Consider the following 19990-nt stretch of genomic DNA (forward strand, 5'->3'; position numbering starts at 1 on the left):
AAGAAGAAAAAGAAAAAGCGCGCGGATATTACCGTACGTTTCATTTCCTTTGTGTGTTTACATCTGTAAAGACCAGAAAATGGCTCCTACTAAGCGACAGGTTTCCGGTTCATGAAAAGACGCAATCTCTCCATCCGCACACGGACTACTATTTCACAGCAACTGCCTAAAGACTTTCAAGAAAAGCTGGCTACTTTCCGTGCATATTGTAAAAACAAGATAGCTGAAAAAAAGATCCGGCCAGAGAACATTATCAACATGGACGAGGTTCCACTGACTTTTGATATTCCTGTGAACCGCACTGTGGATACAACGGGAGCACGTACGGTGAATATTCGCACCACAGGGAATGAGAAGTCATCCTTCACTGTGGTTCTAGCTTGCCATGCTAATGGCCAGAAACTTCCACCCATGGTGATATTCAAAAGGAAGACCTTGCCAAAAGAGACCTTTCCAGCCGGCGTCATCATAAAAGCTAACTCGAAGGGATGGATGGATGAAGAAAAGATGAGCGAGTGGTTAAGGGAAGTTTACGCGAAGAGGCCGGGTGGCTTTTTTCACGCAGCTCCGTCCATGTTGATATACGACTCCATGCGCGCCCACATCACGCTGGTTTTTAATATATTATTAAAGTTTGACTGACCTATCTGACTGTTTTTTTGACATTCCTTTAGCGCAGTTAGATGCGGCTTATAACACGGGGCGGCTTATAGGTGGACAAAGTTTTGAAATATGCCGTTCATTGAAGGCGCGGCTTATAACCAGGGCGGCTTATGGTGCGGAAAATACGGTAATATACTTTGGGTAACAACAGTCAATATTTATTTTATTTTATTTTTTTAGGGTGGTAACAGTCAATATTTATTTACTTATTAGATTTTATTTACTTCTTATATAATAAAAGTGAGCTTTTGTTAAACCAAATATTGTGTGTTTTTGTCCATATACAACAACCTATCTGGACTCGATAAGAGAATCGATAAGGAATCGGTTCGATAAGAGGATTCGATAATAGGCTCGAACTCGATAATTTCTTATCAAACATCATCCCTATGTATAGCTAATATAGACACTTTTATCATGTGTTGTCTTCATTATAAGACTCATATAAGGCTTTTAATTTTTTGCGGCTCCAGACAAATTTTTTTATTTTATTTTTGGTCTAATATGGCTCTTTCAACATTTTGGGTTGCCGACCTCTGTAATAGACAATGTCTTATTTGTGGTGACATCTATCAAAATAAGGGTGGTCCCAAAAAGGAGGGATTTTTCACATTGACTGTGTGTCGCTTTTAAAAGTGCTCCCCCTCTGGTCAACATTTGTAATAACAAGTGTCCATCCATCCATCCATCCATTGTCTACCGCTTGTCCCTTTTGCCTTCGCGGGGGGTGCTGGAGCCTATCTCAGCTGCATTCGGGCGGAAGGCGGCGTACACCCTGGACAAGTCGCCACCTTTACCTTTAATTAATTTTTTGTCTTGAAAATCAACTTTTACCTTGAAAATAATTTTTTGTCTTGAAAATCAACTTTTACCTTGAAAATCATTTTTTGTCTTGAAAATCAACTTTTACCTTGAAAATAATTTTTTGTCTTGAAAATCAACTTTTACCTTGAAAATCATTTTTTGTCTTGAAAATCAACTTTTACCTTAAATAATTTTTTGTCTTGAAAATCAACTTTTACCATGAAATCATTTTTTGTCATGAAAATAATTTTGACTTGAAAATCAACTTTTACCTTGAAAATAATTTTGACTTGAAAATCAACTTTTACCTTGAAAATATTTTTTTTGTCTTGAAAATCAACTTTTACCTTGAAAATCATTTTTTGTCTTGAAAATCAACTTTTACCTCGAAAATTATTTTTTGTCTTGAAAATAATTTTGTCTTGAAAATCAACTTTTAGCTTGAAAATAATTTTTTGTCTTGAAAATTAACTTTTACCTTGAAAATCAACTTTTACCTTGAAAATCATGTTTTGTCATGAAAATCAACTTCCATCCATCCATTTTCTACCGCTTGTCCCTTTTGGGGTCGCGGTGGGTGCTGGAGCCTATCTCCGCTGCATTTGGGCGGAAGGTGGTGTACACCCTGGACAAGTCGCCACCTTTACCTTGAAAATCATTTTTTGTCTTGCAAATAAACTTTTACCTTGAAAATCAACTTTTACCATGAAATCATTTTTTGTCATGAAAATAATTTTGACTTGAAAATCAACTTTTACCTTGAAAATATTTTTTTTGTCTTGAAAATCAACTTTTACCTTGAAAATAATTTTTTGTCTTGAAAATCAACTTTTACCTCGAAAATAATTTTTTGTCTTGAAAATAATTTTGTCTTGAAAATCAACTTTTAGCTTGAAAATAATTTTTTGTCTTGAAAATTAACTTTTACCTTGAAAATCAACTTTTACCTAGAAAATAATTTTTTGTCATGAAAATCAACTTCCATCCATCCATTTTCTACCGCTTGTCCCTTTTGGGGTCGCGGTGGGTGCTGGAGCCTATCTCCGCTGCATTCGGGCGGAAGGTGGTGTACACCCTGGACAAGTCGCCACCTTTACCTTGAAAATCAACTTTTACCTTGAAAATCATTTTTTGTCTTGAAAATCAACTTTTACCTTGAAAATCATTTTTTGTCTTGAAAATCAACTTTTACCTTGAAAATAATTTTGACTTGAAAATCAACTTTTACCTTGAAAATCATTTTTTGTCTTGAAAATCAACTTTTACCTTAAATAATTTTTTGTCCTTGAAAAACAACTTTTACCTTGAAAATAATTTTTTGTCTTGAAAATAATTTTGTCTTGAAAATAATTTTTTGTCTTGAAAATAATTTTGTCTTGAAAATCAACTTTTACCTTGAAAATATTTTTTTGTCTTGAAAATCAACTTTTACCTTGAAAATAATTTTTTGTCTTGAAAATCAACTTTTACCTTGAAAATCATTTTTTGTCTTGAAAATCAACTTTTACCTTAAATAATTTTTTGTCTTGAAAATCAACTTTTACCTTGAAAATTATTTTTTGTCTTGAAAATAATTTTGTCTTGAAAATCAACTTTTAGCTTGAAAATAATTTTTTGTCTTGAAAATTAACTTTTACCTTGAAAATCAACTTTTACCTTGAAAATCATGTTTTGTCATGAAAATCAACTTCCATCCATCCATTTTCTACCGCTTGTCCCTTTTGGGGTCGCGGTGGGTGCTGGAGCCTATCTCCGCTGCATTTGGGCGGAAGGTGGTGTACACCCTGGACAAGTCGCCACCTTTACCTTGAAAATAATTTTTTGTCTTGAAAATAAACTTTTACCTTGAAAATCATTTTTTGTCTTGAAAATCAACTTTTACCTTGAAAATCAACTTTTACCATGAAATCATTTTTTGTCATGAAAATAATTTTGACTTGAAAATCAACTTTTACCTTGAAAATATTTTTTTTGTCTTGAAAATCAACTTTTACCTTGAAAATAATTTTTTGTCTTGAAAATCAACTTTTACCTTGAAAATCATTTTTTGTCTTGAAAATCAACTTTTACATTAAATAATTTTTTGTCTTGAAAATCAACTTTTACCTTGAAAATTATTTTTTGTCTTGAAAATAATTTTGTCTTGAAAATCAACTTTTAGCTTGAAAATAATTTTTTGTCTTGAAAATTAACTTTTACCTTGAAAATCAACTTTTACCTTGAAAATCATGTTTTGTCATGAAAATCAACTTCCATCCATCCATTTTCTACCGCTTGTCCCTTTTGGGGTCGCGGTGGGTGCTGGAGCCTATCTCCGCTGCATTTGGGCGGAAGGTGGTGTACACCCTGGACAAGTCGCCACCTTTACCTTGAAAATCATTTTTTGTCTTGAAAATCAACTTTTACCTTGAAAATCAACTTTTACCATGAAATCATTTTTTTTGTCTTGAAAATCAACTTTTACCTTGAAAATAATTTTTTGTCTTGAAAATCAACTTTTACCTTGAAAATCATTTTTTGTCTTGAAAATCAACTTTTACATTAAATAATTTTTTGTCTTGAAAATCAACTTTTACCTTGAAAATTATTTTTTGTCTTGAAAATAATTTTGTCTTGAAAATCAACTTTTAGCTTGAAAATAATTTTTTGTCTTGAAAATTAACTTTTACCTTGAAAATCAACTTTTACCTTGAAAATCATGTTTTGTCATGAAAATCAACTTCCATCCATCCATTTTCTACCGCTTGTCCCTTTTGGGGTCGCGGTGGGTGCTGGAGCCTATCTCCGCTGCATTTGGGCGGAAGGTGGTGTACACCCTGGACAAGTCGCCACCTTTACCTTGAAAATCATTTTTTGTCTTGAAAATCAACTTTTACCTTGAAAATCAACTTTTACCATGAAATCATTTTTTGTCATGAAAATAATTTTGACTTGAAAATCAACTTTTACCTTGAAAATATTTTTTTTGTCTTGAAAATCAACTTTTACCTTGAAAATAATTTTTTGTCTTGAAAATCAACTTTTACCTCGAAAATAATTTTTTGTCTTGAAAATAATTTTGTCTTGAAAATCAACTTTTAGCTTGAAAATAATTTTTTGTCTTGAAAATTAACTTTTACCTTGAAAATCAACTTTTACCTAGAAAATAATTTTTTGTCATGAAAATCAACTTCCATCCATCCATTTTCTACCGCTTGTCCCTTTTGGGGTCGCGGTGGGTGCTGGAGCCGATCTCCGCTGCATTCGGGCGGAAGGTGGTGTACACCCTGGACAAGTCGCCACCTTTACCTTGAAAATCAACTTTTACCTTGAAAATCATTTTTTGTCTTGAAAATCAACTTTTACCTTGAAAATCAACTTTTACCATGAAATCATTTTTTGTCATGAAAATAATTTTGACTTGAAAATCAACTTTTACCTTGAAAATAATTTTTTGTCTTGAAAATCAACTTTTACCTTGAAAATAATTTTTTGTCTTGAAAATAATTTTGTCTTGAAAATCAACTTTTACCTTGAAAATATTTTTTTGTCTTGAAAATCAACTTTTACCTTGAAAATAATTTTTTGTCTTGAAAATCAACTTTTACCTTGAAAATAATTTTTTGTCTTGAAAATCAACTTTTACCTTGAAAATCATTTTTTGTCTTGAAAATCAACTTTTACCTTGAAAATCAACTTTTACCATGAAATCATTTTTTGTCATGAAAATAATTTTGACTTGAAAATCAACTTTTACCTTGAAAATATTTTTTTTGTCTTGAAAATCAACTTTTACCTTGAAAATAATTTTTTGTCTTGAAAATCAACTTTTACCTCGAAAATAATTTTTTGTCTTGAAAATAATTTTGTCTTGAAAATCAACTTTTAGCTTGAAAATAATTTTTTGTCTTGAAAATTAACTTTTACCTTGAAAATCAACTTTTACCTAGAAAATAATTTTTTGTCATGAAAATCAACTTCCATCCATCCATTTTCTACCGCTTGTCCCTTTTGGGGTCGCGGTGGGTGCTGGAGCCGATCTCCGCTGCATTCGGGCGGAAGGTGGTGTACACCCTGGACAAGTCGCCACCTTTACCTTGAAAATCAACTTTTACCTTGAAAATCATTTTTTGTCTTGAAAATCAACTTTTACCTTGAAAATCAACTTTTACCATGAAATCATTTTTTGTCATGAAAATAATTTTGACTTGAAAATCAACTTTTACCTTGAAAATAATTTTTTGTCTTGAAAATCAACTTTTACCTTGAAAATAATTTTTTGTCTTGAAAATAATTTTGTCTTGAAAATCAACTTTTACCTTGAAAATATTTTTTTGTCTTGAAAATCAACTTTTACCTTGAAAATAATTTTTTGTCTTGAAAATCAACTTTTACCTTGAAAATAATTTTTTGTCTTGAAAATCAACTTTTACCTTGAAAATCATTTTTTGTCTTGAAAATCAACTTTTACCTTAAATAATTTTTTGTCTTGAAAATCAACTTTTACCTTGAAAATTATTTTTTGTCTTGAAAATAATTTTGTCTTGAAAATCAACTTTTAGCTTGAAAATAATTTTTTGTCTTGAAAATTAACTTTTACCTTGAAAATCAACTTTTACCTTGAAAATCATGTTTTGTCATGAAAATCAACTTCCATCCATCCATTTTCTACCGCTTGTCCCTTTTGGGGTCGCGGTGGGTGCTGGAGCCTATCTCCGCTGCATTTGGGCGGAAGGTGGTGTACACCCTGGACAAGTCGCCACCTTTACCTTGAAAATCATTTTTTGTCTTGAAAATAAACTTTTACCTTGAAAATCATTTTTTGTCTTGAAAATCAACTTTTACCTTGAAAATCAACTTTTACCATGAAATCATTTTTTGTCATGAAAATAATTTTGACTTGAAAATCAACTTTTACCTTGAAAATATTTTTTTTGTCTTGAAAATTAACTTTTACCTTGAAAATCAACTTTTACCTTGAAAATAATTTTTTGTCTTGAAAATCAACTTTTACCTTGAAAATCATTTTTTGTCTTGAAAATCAACTTTTACCTTAAATAATTTTTTGTCTTGAAAATCAACTTTTACCTTGAAAATTATTTTTTGTCTTGAAAATAATTTTGTCTTGAAAATCAACTTTTAGCTTGAAAATAATTTTTTGTCTTGAAAATTAACTTTTACCTTGAAAATCAACTTTTACCTTGAAAATCATGTTTTGTCATGAAAATCAACTTCCATCCATCCATTTTCTACCGCTTGTCCCTTTTGGGGTCGCGGTGGGTGCTGGAGCCTATCTCCGCTGCATTTGGGCGGAAGGTGGTGTACACCCTGGACAAGTCGCCACCTTTACCTTGAAAATCATTTTTTGTCTTGAAAATCAACTTTTACCTTGAAAATCAACTTTTACCATGAAATCATTTTTTTGTCATGAAAATAATTTTGACTTGAAAATCAACTTTTACCTTGAAAATATTTTTTTTGTCTTGAAAATCAACTTTTACCTTGAAAATAATTTTTTGTCTTGAAAATCAACTTTTACCTCGAAAATAATTTTTTGTCTTGAAAATAATTTTGTCTTGAAAATCAACTTTTAGCTTGAAAATAATTTTTTGTCTTGAAAATTAACTTTTACCTTGAAAATCAACTTTTACCTAGAAAATAATTTTTTGTCATGAAAATCAACTTCCATCCATCCATTTTCTACCGCTTGTCCCTTTTGGGGTCGCGGTGGGTGCTGGAGCCTATCTCCGCTGCATTCGGGCGGAAGGTGGTGTACACCCTGGACAAGTCGCCACCTTTACCTTGAAAATAATTTTTTGTCTTGAAAATCAACTTTTACCTTGAAAATAATTTTTTGTCTTGAAAATCAACTTTTACCTTGAAAATCATTTTTTGTCTTGAAAATCAACTTTTACCTTAAATAATTTTTTGTCTTGAAAATCAACTTTTACCTTGAAAATAATTTTTTGTCTTGAAAATAATTTTGTCTTGAAAATCAACTTTTACCTTGAAAATAATTTTTTGTCTTGAAAATCAACTTTTACCTTGAAAATATTTTTTTTGTCTTGAAAATCAACTTTTACCTTGAAAATAATTTTTTGTCTTGAAAATCAACTTTTACCTCGAAAATAATTTTTTGTCTTGAAAATAATTTTGTCTTGAAAATCAACTTTTAGCTTGAAAATAATTTTTTGTCTTGAAAATTAACTTTTACCTTGAAAATCAACTTTTACCTAGAAAATAATTTTTTGTCATGAAAATCAACTTCCATCCATCCATTTTCTACCGCTTGTCCCTTTTGGGGTCGCGGTGGGTGCTGGAGCCTATCTCCGCTGCATTCGGGCGGAAGGTGGTGTACACCCTGGACAAGTCGCCACCTTTACCTTGAAAATCAACTTTTACCTTGAAAATCATTTTTTGTCTTGAAAATCAACTTTTACCTTGAAAATCAACTTTTACCATGAAATCATTTTTTGTCATGAAAATAATTTTGACTTGAAAATCAACTTTTACCTTGAAAATAATTTTTTGTCTTGAAAATCAACTTTTACCTTGAAAATCATTTTTTGTCTTGAAAATCAACTTTTACCTTAAATAATTTTTTGTCTTGAAAATCAACTTTTACCTTGAAAATAATTTTTTGTCTTGAAAATAATTTTGTCTTGAAAATCAACTTTTACCTTGAAAATAATTTTTTGTCTTGAAAATCAACTTTTACCTTGAAAATGTTTTTTTTGTCTTGAAAATCAACTTTTACCTTGAAAATAATTTTTTGTCTTGAAAATCAACTTTTACCTTGAAAATCATTTTTTGTCTTGAAAATCAACTTTTACCTTAAATAATTTTTTGTCTTGAAAATCAACTTTTACCTTGAAAATAATTTTTTGTCTTGAAAATAATTTTGTCTTGAAAATCAACTTTTAGCTTGAAAATAATTTTTTGTCTTGAAAATCAACTTTTACCTTAAATAATTTTTTGTCTTGAAAATCAACTTTTACCTTGAAAATAATTTTTTGTCTTGAAAATAATTTTGTCTTGAAAATCAACTTTTAGCTTGAAAATAATTTTTTGTCTTGAAAATTAACTTTTACCTTGAAAATCAACTTTTACCTTGAAAATAATTTTTTGTCTTGAAAATCAACTTTTACCTTGAAAATCATTTTTTGTCTTGAAAATCAACTTTTACCTTAAATAATTTTTTGTCTTGAAAATCAACTTTTACCTTGAAAATCATTTTTTGTCTTGAAAATCATTTTGTCTTGAAAATCAACTTTTAGCTTGAAAATAATTTTTTGTCTTGAAAATTAACTTTTACCTTGAAAATCAACTTTTACCTTGAAAATCATGTTTTGTCATGAAAATCAACTTCCATCCATCCATTTTCTACCGCTTGTCCCTTTTGGGGTCGCGGTGGGTGCTGGAGCCTATCTCCGCTGCATTTGGGCGGAAGGTGGTGTACACCCTGGACAAGTCGCCACCTTTACCTTGAAAATCATTTTTTGTCTTGCAAATAAACTTTTACCTTGAAAATCAACTTTTACCATGAAATCATTTTTTGTCATGAAAATAATTTTGACTTGAAAATCAACTTTTACCATGAAATCATTTTTTGTCATGAAAATAATTTTGACTTGAAAATCAACTTTTACCTTGAAAATATTTTTTTTGTCTTGAAAATCAACTTTTACCTTGAAAATAATTTTTTGTCTTGAAAATCAACTTTTACCTCGAAAATAATTTTTTGTCTTGAAAATAATTTTGTCTTGAAAATCAACTTTTAGCTTGAAAATAATTTTTTGTCTTGAAAATTAACTTTTACCTTGAAAATCAACTTTTACCTAGAAAATAATTTTTTGTCATGAAAATCAACTTCCATCCATCCATTTTCTACCGCTTGTCCCTTTTGGGGTCGCGGTGGGTGCTGGAGCCTATCTCCGCTGCATTCGGGCGGAAGGTGGTGTACACCCTGGACAAGTCGCCACCTTTACCTTGAAAATCAACTTTTACCTTGAAAATCATTTTTTGTCTTGAAAATCAACTTTTACCTTGAAAATCAACTTTTACCATGAAATCATTTTTTGTCATGAAAATAATTTTGACTTGAAAATCAACTTTTACCTTGAAAATAATTTTTTGTCTTGAAAATCAACTTTTACCTTAAATAATTTTTTGTCTTGAAAATCAACTTTTACCTTGAAAATAATTTTTTGTCTTGAAAATAATTTTGTCTTGAAAATAATTTTTTGTCTTGAAAATAATTTTGTCTTGAAAATCAACTTTTACCTTGAAAATATTTTTTTGTCTTGAAAATCAACTTTTACCTTGAAAATAATTTTTTGTCTTGAAAATCAACTTTTACCTTGAAAATCATTTTTTGTCTTGAAAATCAACTTTTACCTTAAATAATTTTTTGTCTTGAAAATCAACTTTTACCTTGAAAATTATTTTTTGTCTTGAAAATAATTTTGTCTTGAAAATCAACTTTTAGCTTGAAAATAATTTTTTGTCTTGAAAATTAACTTTTACCTTGAAAATCAACTTTTACCTTGAAAATCATGTTTTGTCATGAAAATCAACTTCCATCCATCCATTTTCTACCGCTTGTCCCTTTTGGGGTCGCGGTGGGTGCTGGAGCCTATCTCCGCTGCATTTGGGCGGAAGGTGGTGTACACCCTGGACAAGTCGCCACCTTTACCTTGAAAATCATTTTTTGTCTTGCAAATAAACTTTTACCTTGAAAATCAACTTTTACCATGAAATCATTTTTTGTCATGAAAATAATTTTGACTTGAAAATCAACTTTTACCTTGAAAATATTTTTTTTGTCTTGAAAATCAACTTTTACCTTGAAAATAATTTTTTGTCTTGAAAATCAACTTTTACCTCGAAAATAATTTTTTGTCTTGAAAATAATTTTGTCTTGAAAATCAACTTTTAGCTTGAAAATAATTTTTTGTCTTGAAAATTAACTTTTACCTTGAAAATCAACTTTTACCTAGAAAATAATTTTTTGTCATGAAAATCAACTTCCATCCATCCATTTTCTACCGCTTGTCCCTTTTGGGGTCGCGGTGGGTGCTGGAGCCTATCTCCGCTGCATTCGGGCGGAAGGTGGTGTACACCCTGGACAAGTCGCCACCTTTACCTTGAAAATCAACTTTTACCTTGAAAATCATTTTTTGTCTTGAAAATCAACTTTTACCTTGAAAATCAACTTTTACCATGAAATCATTTTTTGTCATGAAAATAATTTTGACTTGAAAATCAACTTTTACCTTGAAAATAATTTTTTGTCTTGAAAATCAACTTTTACCTTAAATAATTTTTTGTCTTGAAAATCAACTTTTACCTTGAAAATAATTTTTTGTCTTGAAAATAATTTTGTCTTGAAAATAATTTTTTGTCTTGAAAATAATTTTGTCTTGAAAATCAACTTTTACCTTGAAAATATTTTTTTGTCTTGAAAATCAACTTTTACCTTGAAAATAATTTTTTGTCTTGAAAATCAACTTTTACCTTGAAAATCATTTTTTGTCTTGAAAATCAACTTTTACCTTAAATAATTTTTTGTCTTGAAAATCAACTTTTACCTTGAAAATTATTTTTTGTCTTGAAAATAATTTTGTCTTGAAAATCAACTTTTAGCTTGAAAATAATTTTTTGTCTTGAAAATTAACTTTTACCTTGAAAATCAACTTTTACCTTGAAAATCATGTTTTGTCATGAAAATCAACTTCCATCCATCCATTTTCTACCGCTTGTCCCTTTTGGGGTCGCGGTGGGTGCTGGAGCCTATCTCCGCTGCATTTGGGCGGAAGGTGGTGTACACCCTGGACAAGTCGCCACCTTTACCTTGAAAATAATTTTTTGTCTTGAAAATAAACTTTTACCTTGAAAATCATTTTTTGTCTTGAAAATCAACTTTTACCTTGAAAATCAACTTTTACCATGAAATCATTTTTTGTCATGAAAATAATTTTGACTTGAAAATCAACTTTTACCTTGAAAATATTTTTTTTGTCTTGAAAATCAACTTTTACCTTGAAAATAATTTTTTGTCTTGAAAATCAACTTTTACCTTGAAAATCATTTTTTGTCTTGAAAATCAACTTTTACCTTAAATCATTTTTTGTCTTGAAAATCAACTTTTACCTTGAAAATTATTTTTTGTCTTGAAAATTAACTTTTACCTTGAAAATCAACTTTTACCTTGAAAATCATGTTTTGTCATGAAAATCAACTTCCATCCATCCATTTTCTACCGCTTGTCCCTTTTAGGGTCGCGGTGGGTGCTGGAGCCTATCTCCGCTGCATTCGGGCGGAAGGTGGTGTACACCCTGGACAAGTCGCCACCTTTACCTTGAAAATCAACTTTTACCTTGAAAATCATTTTTTGTCTTGAAAATCAACTTTTACCTTGAAAATCAACTTTTACCATGAAATCATTTTTTGTCATGAAAATAATTTTGACTTGAAAATCAACTTTTACCTTGAAAATAATTTTTTGTCTTGAAAATCAACTTTTACCTTAAATAATTTTTTGTCTTGAAAATCAACTTTTACCTTGAAAATAATTTTTTGTCTTGAAAATAATTTTGTCTTGAAAATAATTTTTTGTCTTGAAAATAATTTTGTCTTGAAAATCAACTTTTACCTTGAAAATATTTTTTTGTCTTGAAAATCAACTTTTACCTTGAAAATAATTTTTTGTCTTGAAAATCAACTTTTACCTTGAAAATCATTTTTTGTCTTGAAAATCAACTTTTACCTTAAATAATTTTTTGTCTTGAAAATCAACTTTTACCTTGAAAATTATTTTTTGTCTTGAAAATAATTTTGTCTTGAAAATCAACTTTTAGCTTGAAAATAATTTTTTGTCTTGAAAATTAACTTTTACCTTGAAAATCAACTTTTACCTTGAAAATCATGTTTTGTCATGAAAATCAACTTCCATCCATCCATTTTCTACCGCTTGTCCCTTTTGGGGTCGCGGTGGGTGCTGGAGCCTATCTCCGCTGCATTTGGGCGGAAGGTGGTGTACACCCTGGACAAGTCGCCACCTTTACCTTGAAAATCAACTTTTACCTTGAAAATCATTTTTTGTCTTGAAAATCAACTTTTACCTTGAAAATCAACTTTTACCATGAAATCATTTTTTGTCATGAAAATAATTTTGACTTGAAAATCAACTTTTACCTTGAAAATAATTTTTTGTCTTGAAAATCAACTTTTACCTTAAATAATTTTTTGTCTTGAAAATCAACTTTTACCTTGAAAATAATTTTTTGTCTTGAAAATAATTTTGTCTTGAAAATAATTTTTTGTCTTGAAAATAATTTTGTCTTGAAAATCAACTTTTACCTTGAAAATATTTTTTTGTCTTGAAAATCAACTTTTACCTTGAAAATAATTTTTTGTCTTGAAAATCAACTTTTACCTTGAAAATCATTTTTTGTCTTGAAAATCAACTTTTACCTTAAATAATTTTTTGTCTTGAAAATCAACTTTTACCTTGAAAATTATTTTTTGTCTTGAAAATAATTTTGTCTTGAAAATCAACTTTTAGCTTGAAAATAATTTTTTGTCTTGAAAATTAACTTTTACCTTGAAAATCAACTTTTACCTTGAAAATCATGTTTTGTCATGAAAATCAACTTCCATCCATCCATTTTCTACCGCTTGTCCCTTTTGGGGTCGCGGTGGGTGCTGGAGCCTATCTCCGCTGCATTTGGGCGGAAGGTGGTGTACACCCTGGACAAGTCGCCACCTTTACCTTGAAAATAATTTTTTGTCTTGAAAATAAACTTTTACCTTGAAAATAATTTTTTGTCTTGAAAATCAACTTTTACCTTGAAAATCAACTTTTACCATGAAATCATTTTTTGTCATGAAAATAATTTTGACTTGAAAATCAACTTTTACCTTGAAAATATTTTTTTTGTCTTGAAAATCAACTTTTACCTTGAAAATAATTTTTTGTCTTGAAAATCAACTTTTACCTTGAAAATCATTTTTTGTCTTGAAAATCAACTTTTACCTTAAATCATTTTTTGTCTTGAAAATCAACTTTTACCTTGAAAATTATTTTTTGTCTTGAAAATTAACTTTTACCTTGAAAATCAACTTTTACCTTGAAAATCATGTTTTGTCATGAAAATCAACTTCCATCCATCCATTTTCTACCGCTTGTCCCTTTTAGGGTCGCGGTGGGTGCTGGAGCCTATCTCCGCTGCATTTGGGCGGAAGGTGGTGTACACCCTGGACAAGTCGCCACCTTTACCTTGAAAATAATTTTTTGTCTTGAAAATCAACTTTTACCTTGAAAATCAACTTTTACCATGAAATCATTTTTTGTCATGAAAATAATTTTGACTTGAAAATCAACTTTTACCTTGAAAATAATTTTTTGTCTTGAAAATCAACTTTTACCTTGAAAATAATTTTTTGTCTTGAAAATCAACTTTACCTTGAAAATAATTTTTTGTCTTGAAAATCAACTTTTTGGGCGGAAGGCGGGGTACACCCTGGACAAGTCACCACCTCATAACAGGGCCAACACAGATAGACAACATTCACACACTAGGGACCATTTAGTGTTGCCAATCAACCTATCCCCAAGGTGCATGTCTTTGGAGGTGGGAGGGGCCTATCCCCAGGTGCATGTCTTTTGGAGGTGGGAGGAGCCTATCCCCAGGTGCATGTCTTTTGGAGGTGGGAGGAGCCTATCCCCAGGTGCATGTCTTTGGAGGTGGGAGGAAGCCGAAGTAGAACCCACGCAGTCACGGGGAGGACATGAAAACTCCACACTGAAAGATCCCGAGCCCGAGATTGAACTCTGGACCTTCGTATTGTGAGGCACATGCACTAACCCCTGCACCACCGTGCTGCCTAATAATCAACCTAATAATCAATAATAACAAATGTCCATCCATCCATCCATTTTCTACCGCTTGTCCCTTTCGGGGTCGCGGGGGGTGCTGGAGCCTATCTCAGCTGCATTCGTGCGGAAGGCGGGGTGCACCCTGGACAAGTCGCCACCTCATCGCAGGGCCAACACAGATAGACAGACAACATTCACACACCAGGGCCAATTTAGTGTTGCCAATCAACCTATCCCCAGGGAGAACATGCACATTTCACACAGAAAGATCGATTATGAAGAATTCATTACAAAAAGTGGATGATTATTTAAAAGTTTACTTAAATGTGTCATTATTGTTGGAATTTAATACATGACTGTTATTAAATGTGTCAATGTATTTAATGTAAAAGTACATTCAATCCTTTGATTAATAATTTTAACATTCAATTATTTTATTTACTTATTATTGATTTAATAATTTCATTATTTGATTATTTCACACTCAAATTAAAACATAATTAAAATGTACTATTACATTAAACTCATGACACATTCAATAACACTTTTTTGTATGTAATTAAAATTGCAATTAATGACATTTAAGTCGTTTTTTGAAGATGTGATTATTATTTGTTTTATTTCGTCCCATTTGAGCCTTCATACTACACTACCCGAAAAATCTATTAAAAAAAAAAAGATTCAAACAGCGTGACAGAAAATGATATAAGAGTATACATAGCAAGTGCATAATCCAGGTTTAAAGAATGGTACGTGTTTCTCCAAATAATAACAAATGTGTGTAAGAAATTGAAAATGCGCCCCCTTTGGCCACAGTTAATAAAATAAATATGTGTATAAGGACATACAGTAATAACTTGAAGTAAATAATGAAGATTAAAAACCAATTACAAACAAAATAATAAAAATCAATTAACTAAAAGCAGTCTTTTTCTCACAATGTGTCGACCTTTTTTCTTCTTCTACAATTTCACATATTTTTTCTGTTTCTGTAATATTGCAATATTTTCCCAAAAAATCAATACTTTTTAATGTAAAATTATTACTTTTCAATGCAAAATTGCCATTAAAAAATCAGACTTCTATCACAATTTTGCCATTTTTTTTAATTGTTCATGTAAAATGGTGACATTTTTGGAGTAAAATTAGTGAAATTCCGATTATTGTTAAAACATTGCCAAAATTTTAAGGTTTTCTTATAAAATTGTGACTTTTGTCGAGTAAAATTACGAGTGTTTTCATAAAATTGCCAAAATGTTAAGCTTTTCTTGTAAAATTGCAACTTTTGCTGAGTAAAATACCACTTTTATCATATTATTGCACAAATATTCAGTTTTTCTTGTAAAATTTTGACTGGCGTTGAGTAAAATTACAACTTTTATTATAATACTGCCAAAATTCTAAGTTTTTCTTGTGAAATTCCAACTCATTTTTCACAACAATCTTTTTTATATGTGCATAGTATGTATATATTATTAATGTTGTAAATACACTTCTTTATATATCTAGAAAGGCTGGTCCTAAAGAGGGAGGCCTTTTTAGGAGGTCTCAAGAAGGTAACAAATACGTACGTGTGTGTGTGTGTGTGTGTGTGTGTGTGTGTGTGTGTGAGTGTGTGTGTGTGTGTGTTGTATTTCCACCCTTCTTGAGACATGAAGAAGAAAAAGTATCTTATTTGCACCCCTGCTGGTCAAAATAAGGGTGGTCCCAAAAAGGAGGGATTTTTCAAACTGACTGTGTGTCGCTTTTAAAAGTGCTCCCCCTCTGGTCAACATAAGAAATAACAAGTACGTGTAAAAATTTGAAGTGTTCCCCCTCTGGTCAACATATGAAATAACAAGTGTGTGTAAACATTTGAAGTGCTCCCCCTCTGGTCAACATATGAAATAACAAGTGTATGTAAAAAATGTTTTTACTAAAAGCTCACCTTTTTTATATGTGCATAGTACCGTATTTTCCGCACCATACGCCGCCCTGGGTTATAAGCCGCGCCTTCAATGAACGGCATATTTCAAAACTTTGTCCACCTATAAGCCGCCCCGTGTTATAAGCCGCATCTAACTGCGCTAAAGGAATGTCAAAAAAACAGTCAGATAGGTCAGTCAAACTTTAATAATATATTAAAAACCAGCGTGATGTGGGCGCGCATGGAGTCGTATATCAACATGGACGGAGCTGCGTGAAAAAAGCCACCCGGCCTCTTCGCGTAAACTTACCTTAACCACTCGCTCATCTTTTCTTCATCCATCCATCCCTTCGAGTTAGCTTTTATGATGACGCCGGCTGGAAAGGTCTCTTTTGGCAAGGTCTTCCTTTTGAATATCACCATGGGTGGAAGTTTCTGGCCATTAGCATGGCAAGCTAGAACCACAGTGAAGGATGACTTCTCATTCCCTGTGGTGCGAATATTCACCGTACGTGCTCCCGTTGTATCCACAGTGCGGTTCACAGGAATATCAAAAGTCAGTGGAACCTCGTCCATGTTGATAATGTTCTCTGGCCGGATCTTTTTTTCAGCTATCTTCTTTTTACAATATGCACGGAAAGTAGCCAGCTTTTCTTGAAAGTCTTTAGGCAGTTGCTGTGAAATAGTAGTCCGTGTGCGGATGGAGAGATTGCGTCTTTTCATGAACCGGAAACCTGTCGCTTAGTAGGAGCCATTTTGTGGTCTTTACAGATGTAAACACACAAAGGAAATGAAACGTAATATCCGCGAGCTTCTTCTTCTTCTACGGGGGCGGGTGGTTGCTTACAGTAGAAGAAGAAGCGCTTCCTGTTCTATGGGGGCGGGTGCTTACCTTGGCGGTTGCTTGCGTAGAAGAAGAAGCACTTCCTCTTCTACGGGGAAAAAAGATGGCGGCTGTTTACCGTAGTTGCGAGACCGAAACTTTATGAAAATGAATCTTAATATTAATCCATGTATAAAGCGCACCGGGTTATAAGCCGCACTGTCAGCTTTTGAGAAAAATTTGTGGTTTTTATGTGCGGCTAATAGTGCGGAAAATACGGTATGTATATATTATTAATGTTGTAAATACACTTCTTTATATATCTAGAAAGGCTGGTCCTAAAGAGGGAGGCATTTTTCTCAGGTCTCAAGAAGGTAACAAATACAAGAATGTGTGTGTGTGTGTGTGTGTGTGTGTGTGTGCGCTAACCAGTATGCGCTTCTTAATGTCATCCATCCCATAATGATCTTCTTCCAGAACCTCCTTGGCTCTATCCAGCGCTAAGTTCTCCTCACTGTTGGTGCCCCACGGCATGCTGGTCAGCCAGTCCAGGTAGTTGCGAGTGACGCTGAAGCACACACACACACACACACATTGAGGACACGGGTCCATGAGGGTGAGTACAGGTGCGATGGAGACCAACTTGAACTCAGAGGAGTGGTTGTCCAGCAGGGAGAGCTTGTTGAGTTCCTCGTTAATGACGTCCATGATGTGCTGAGGGACCGTCCTGTCTTTCAGTCTCTCTCGGAACTTCTCCTCGATGGCCTCCTTGTCCTCCTTCTCCAGACCCAACTCCTGCACACACACACACACACACACACACACAAATAACATAAATCCCGGACTGTACGCCGCTACCTTATTCCTACACTTTGAACCCTGCGGCTTATAAAACGATGGATTTTTCTTTGTTGACGGTCATGATACAAAAAGTAAAAAAAATTTTAAAAAAATACACTGAGAAGGTGTTTTATTGTTTGTGCTACGGCGCCATCTTTTGGATGAAGCCGCCCAATGCAGGCGCTGCAGTGTCCTTCCATTTAGTGCTTTCAACTATCAAGTCTTCTAGCTATTGTCGGAGGCAGATATTTACATACAGGTAAAAGCCAGTAAATTAGAATATTTTGAAAAACTTGATTTATTTCAGTAATTGCATTCAAAAGGTGTAACTTGTACATTATATTTATTCATTGCACACAGACTGATGCATTCAAATGTTTATTTCATTTCATTTTGATGATTTGAAGTGGCAACAAATGAAAATCCCAAATTCCGTGTGTCACAAAATTAGAATATTACTTAAGGCTAATACAAAAAAGGGATTTTTAGAAATGTTGGCCAACTGAAAAGTATGAAAATGAAAAATATGAGCATGTACAATACTCAATACTTGGTTGGAGCTCCTTTTGCCTCAATTACTGCGTTAATGCGGCGTGGCATGGAGTCGATGAGTTTCTGGCACTGCTCAGGTGTTATGAGAGCCCAGGTTGCTCTGATAGTGGCCTTCAACTCTTCTGCGTTTTTGGGTCTGGCATTCTGCATCTTCCTTTTCACAATACCCCACAGATTTTCTATGGGGCTAAGGTCAGGGGAGTTGGCGGGCCAATTTAGAACAGAAATACCATGGTCCGTAAACCAGGCACGGGTAGATTTTGCGCTGTGTGCAGGCGCCAAGTCCTGTTGGAACTTGAAATCTCCATCTCCATAGAGCAGGTCAGCAGCAGGAAGCATGAAGTGCTCTAAAACTTGCTGGTAGACGGCTGCGTTGACCCTGGATCTCAGGAAACAGAGTGGACCGACACCAGCAGATGACATGGCACCCCAAACCATCACTGATGGTGGAAACTTTACACTAGACTTCAGGCCTCTCCTGTCTTCCTCCAGACACTGGGACCTCGATTTCCAAAGGAAATGCAAAATTTGCTTTCGTCAGAAAACATAACTTTGGACCACTCAGCAGCAGTCCAGCTCTTTTTTTCCTTAGCCCAGGTGAGACGCTTTTCGCGCTGTTTCTTGGTCAACAGTGGCTTGACACGAGGTATGCGGCAGTTGAAACCCATGTCTTTCAAGCGTCTCTTGGTGGTGGATCTTGAAGCACTGACTCCAGCAGCTGTCCACTCCTTCTGAATCTCCCCCACATTTTTGAATGGGTTTTTTTTCACAATCTTGACCAGGGCGCGGTGATCCCTATCGCTTGTACACTTTTTCTGACCACAGTTTTTCCTTCCCTTTGCCTCTCCATTAATGTGTTTGGACACAGAGCTCTGAGAACAGCCAGCCTCTTCAGCAATAACCTTTTGTGTCTTTCCCTCCTTGTGCAATGTGTCGATGGTTGCCTTTTGGACAGCTGTCAAATCTGAAGTCTTCCCCATGTTTGTGTAGGCTTCAGAACTGGACTGAGAGACCATTTAAAGCCATTTGCAGGTGTTTTGAGTTAATCAGCTGATTAGTTTGTGGCACCAGGTGTCTTCAAAATGTAACCCTTACACAATATTCTAATTCTGTGACACACGGAATTTTGGATTTTCAATTGTTGCCACTTCAAATCATCAAAATTAAATGAAATAAACATTTGAATGCATCAGTCTGTGTGCAATGAATAAATATAATGTACAAGTTACACCTTTTGAATGCAATTACTGAAATAAATCAAGTTTTTCAAAATATTCTAATTTACTGGCTTTTACCTGTATATCCAAATTTTAGTGTTACTTATTTTCTTTCGTAGTCATATTTGAAAACGGCTCGTGTTTTCCATTTATTCTCTTTCTGTTTCTCTGCAAGTAAACTGTGTGTGTTAGTTAACCTTGAATTCTTTGGAATGTGTTTTGACTAGCATGTGTTTTGACTAGGGAGAGGAGAGAGGGTTTTGGGGTCGGGAAGACAGACCAATTTTGGCGGCGCGATAGAATGTTCTATGCTGGACTGGTCTCAA

The 19990-nt window shown here is 33.0% G+C and overlaps 1 protein-coding gene across 1 annotated transcript in view; it reads right to left on the reverse strand.

Moving 5' to 3' along the window:
- lonp1 (lon peptidase 1, mitochondrial) overlaps window positions 1–19990 on the reverse strand; it is a 47734-nt gene that overhangs the window by 16715 nt on the left and 11029 nt on the right. The window contains exons 9-10 of the mRNA XM_061978436.2: window positions 17699–17850; window positions 17485–17623 (exon numbers count right to left, since the gene is read on the reverse strand). Of these exons, the coding sequence (XP_061834420.1) occupies window positions 17485–17623; window positions 17699–17850 (291 nt within the window). The remainder of the gene's footprint in view (window positions 1–17484; window positions 17624–17698; window positions 17851–19990) is intronic.

Source organism: Nerophis lumbriciformis, linkage group LG18 (assembly GCF_033978685.3).
Source record: "Nerophis lumbriciformis linkage group LG18, RoL_Nlum_v2.1, whole genome shotgun sequence".
NCBI classification, from domain to species: domain Eukaryota; kingdom Metazoa; phylum Chordata; class Actinopteri; order Syngnathiformes; family Syngnathidae; genus Nerophis; species Nerophis lumbriciformis.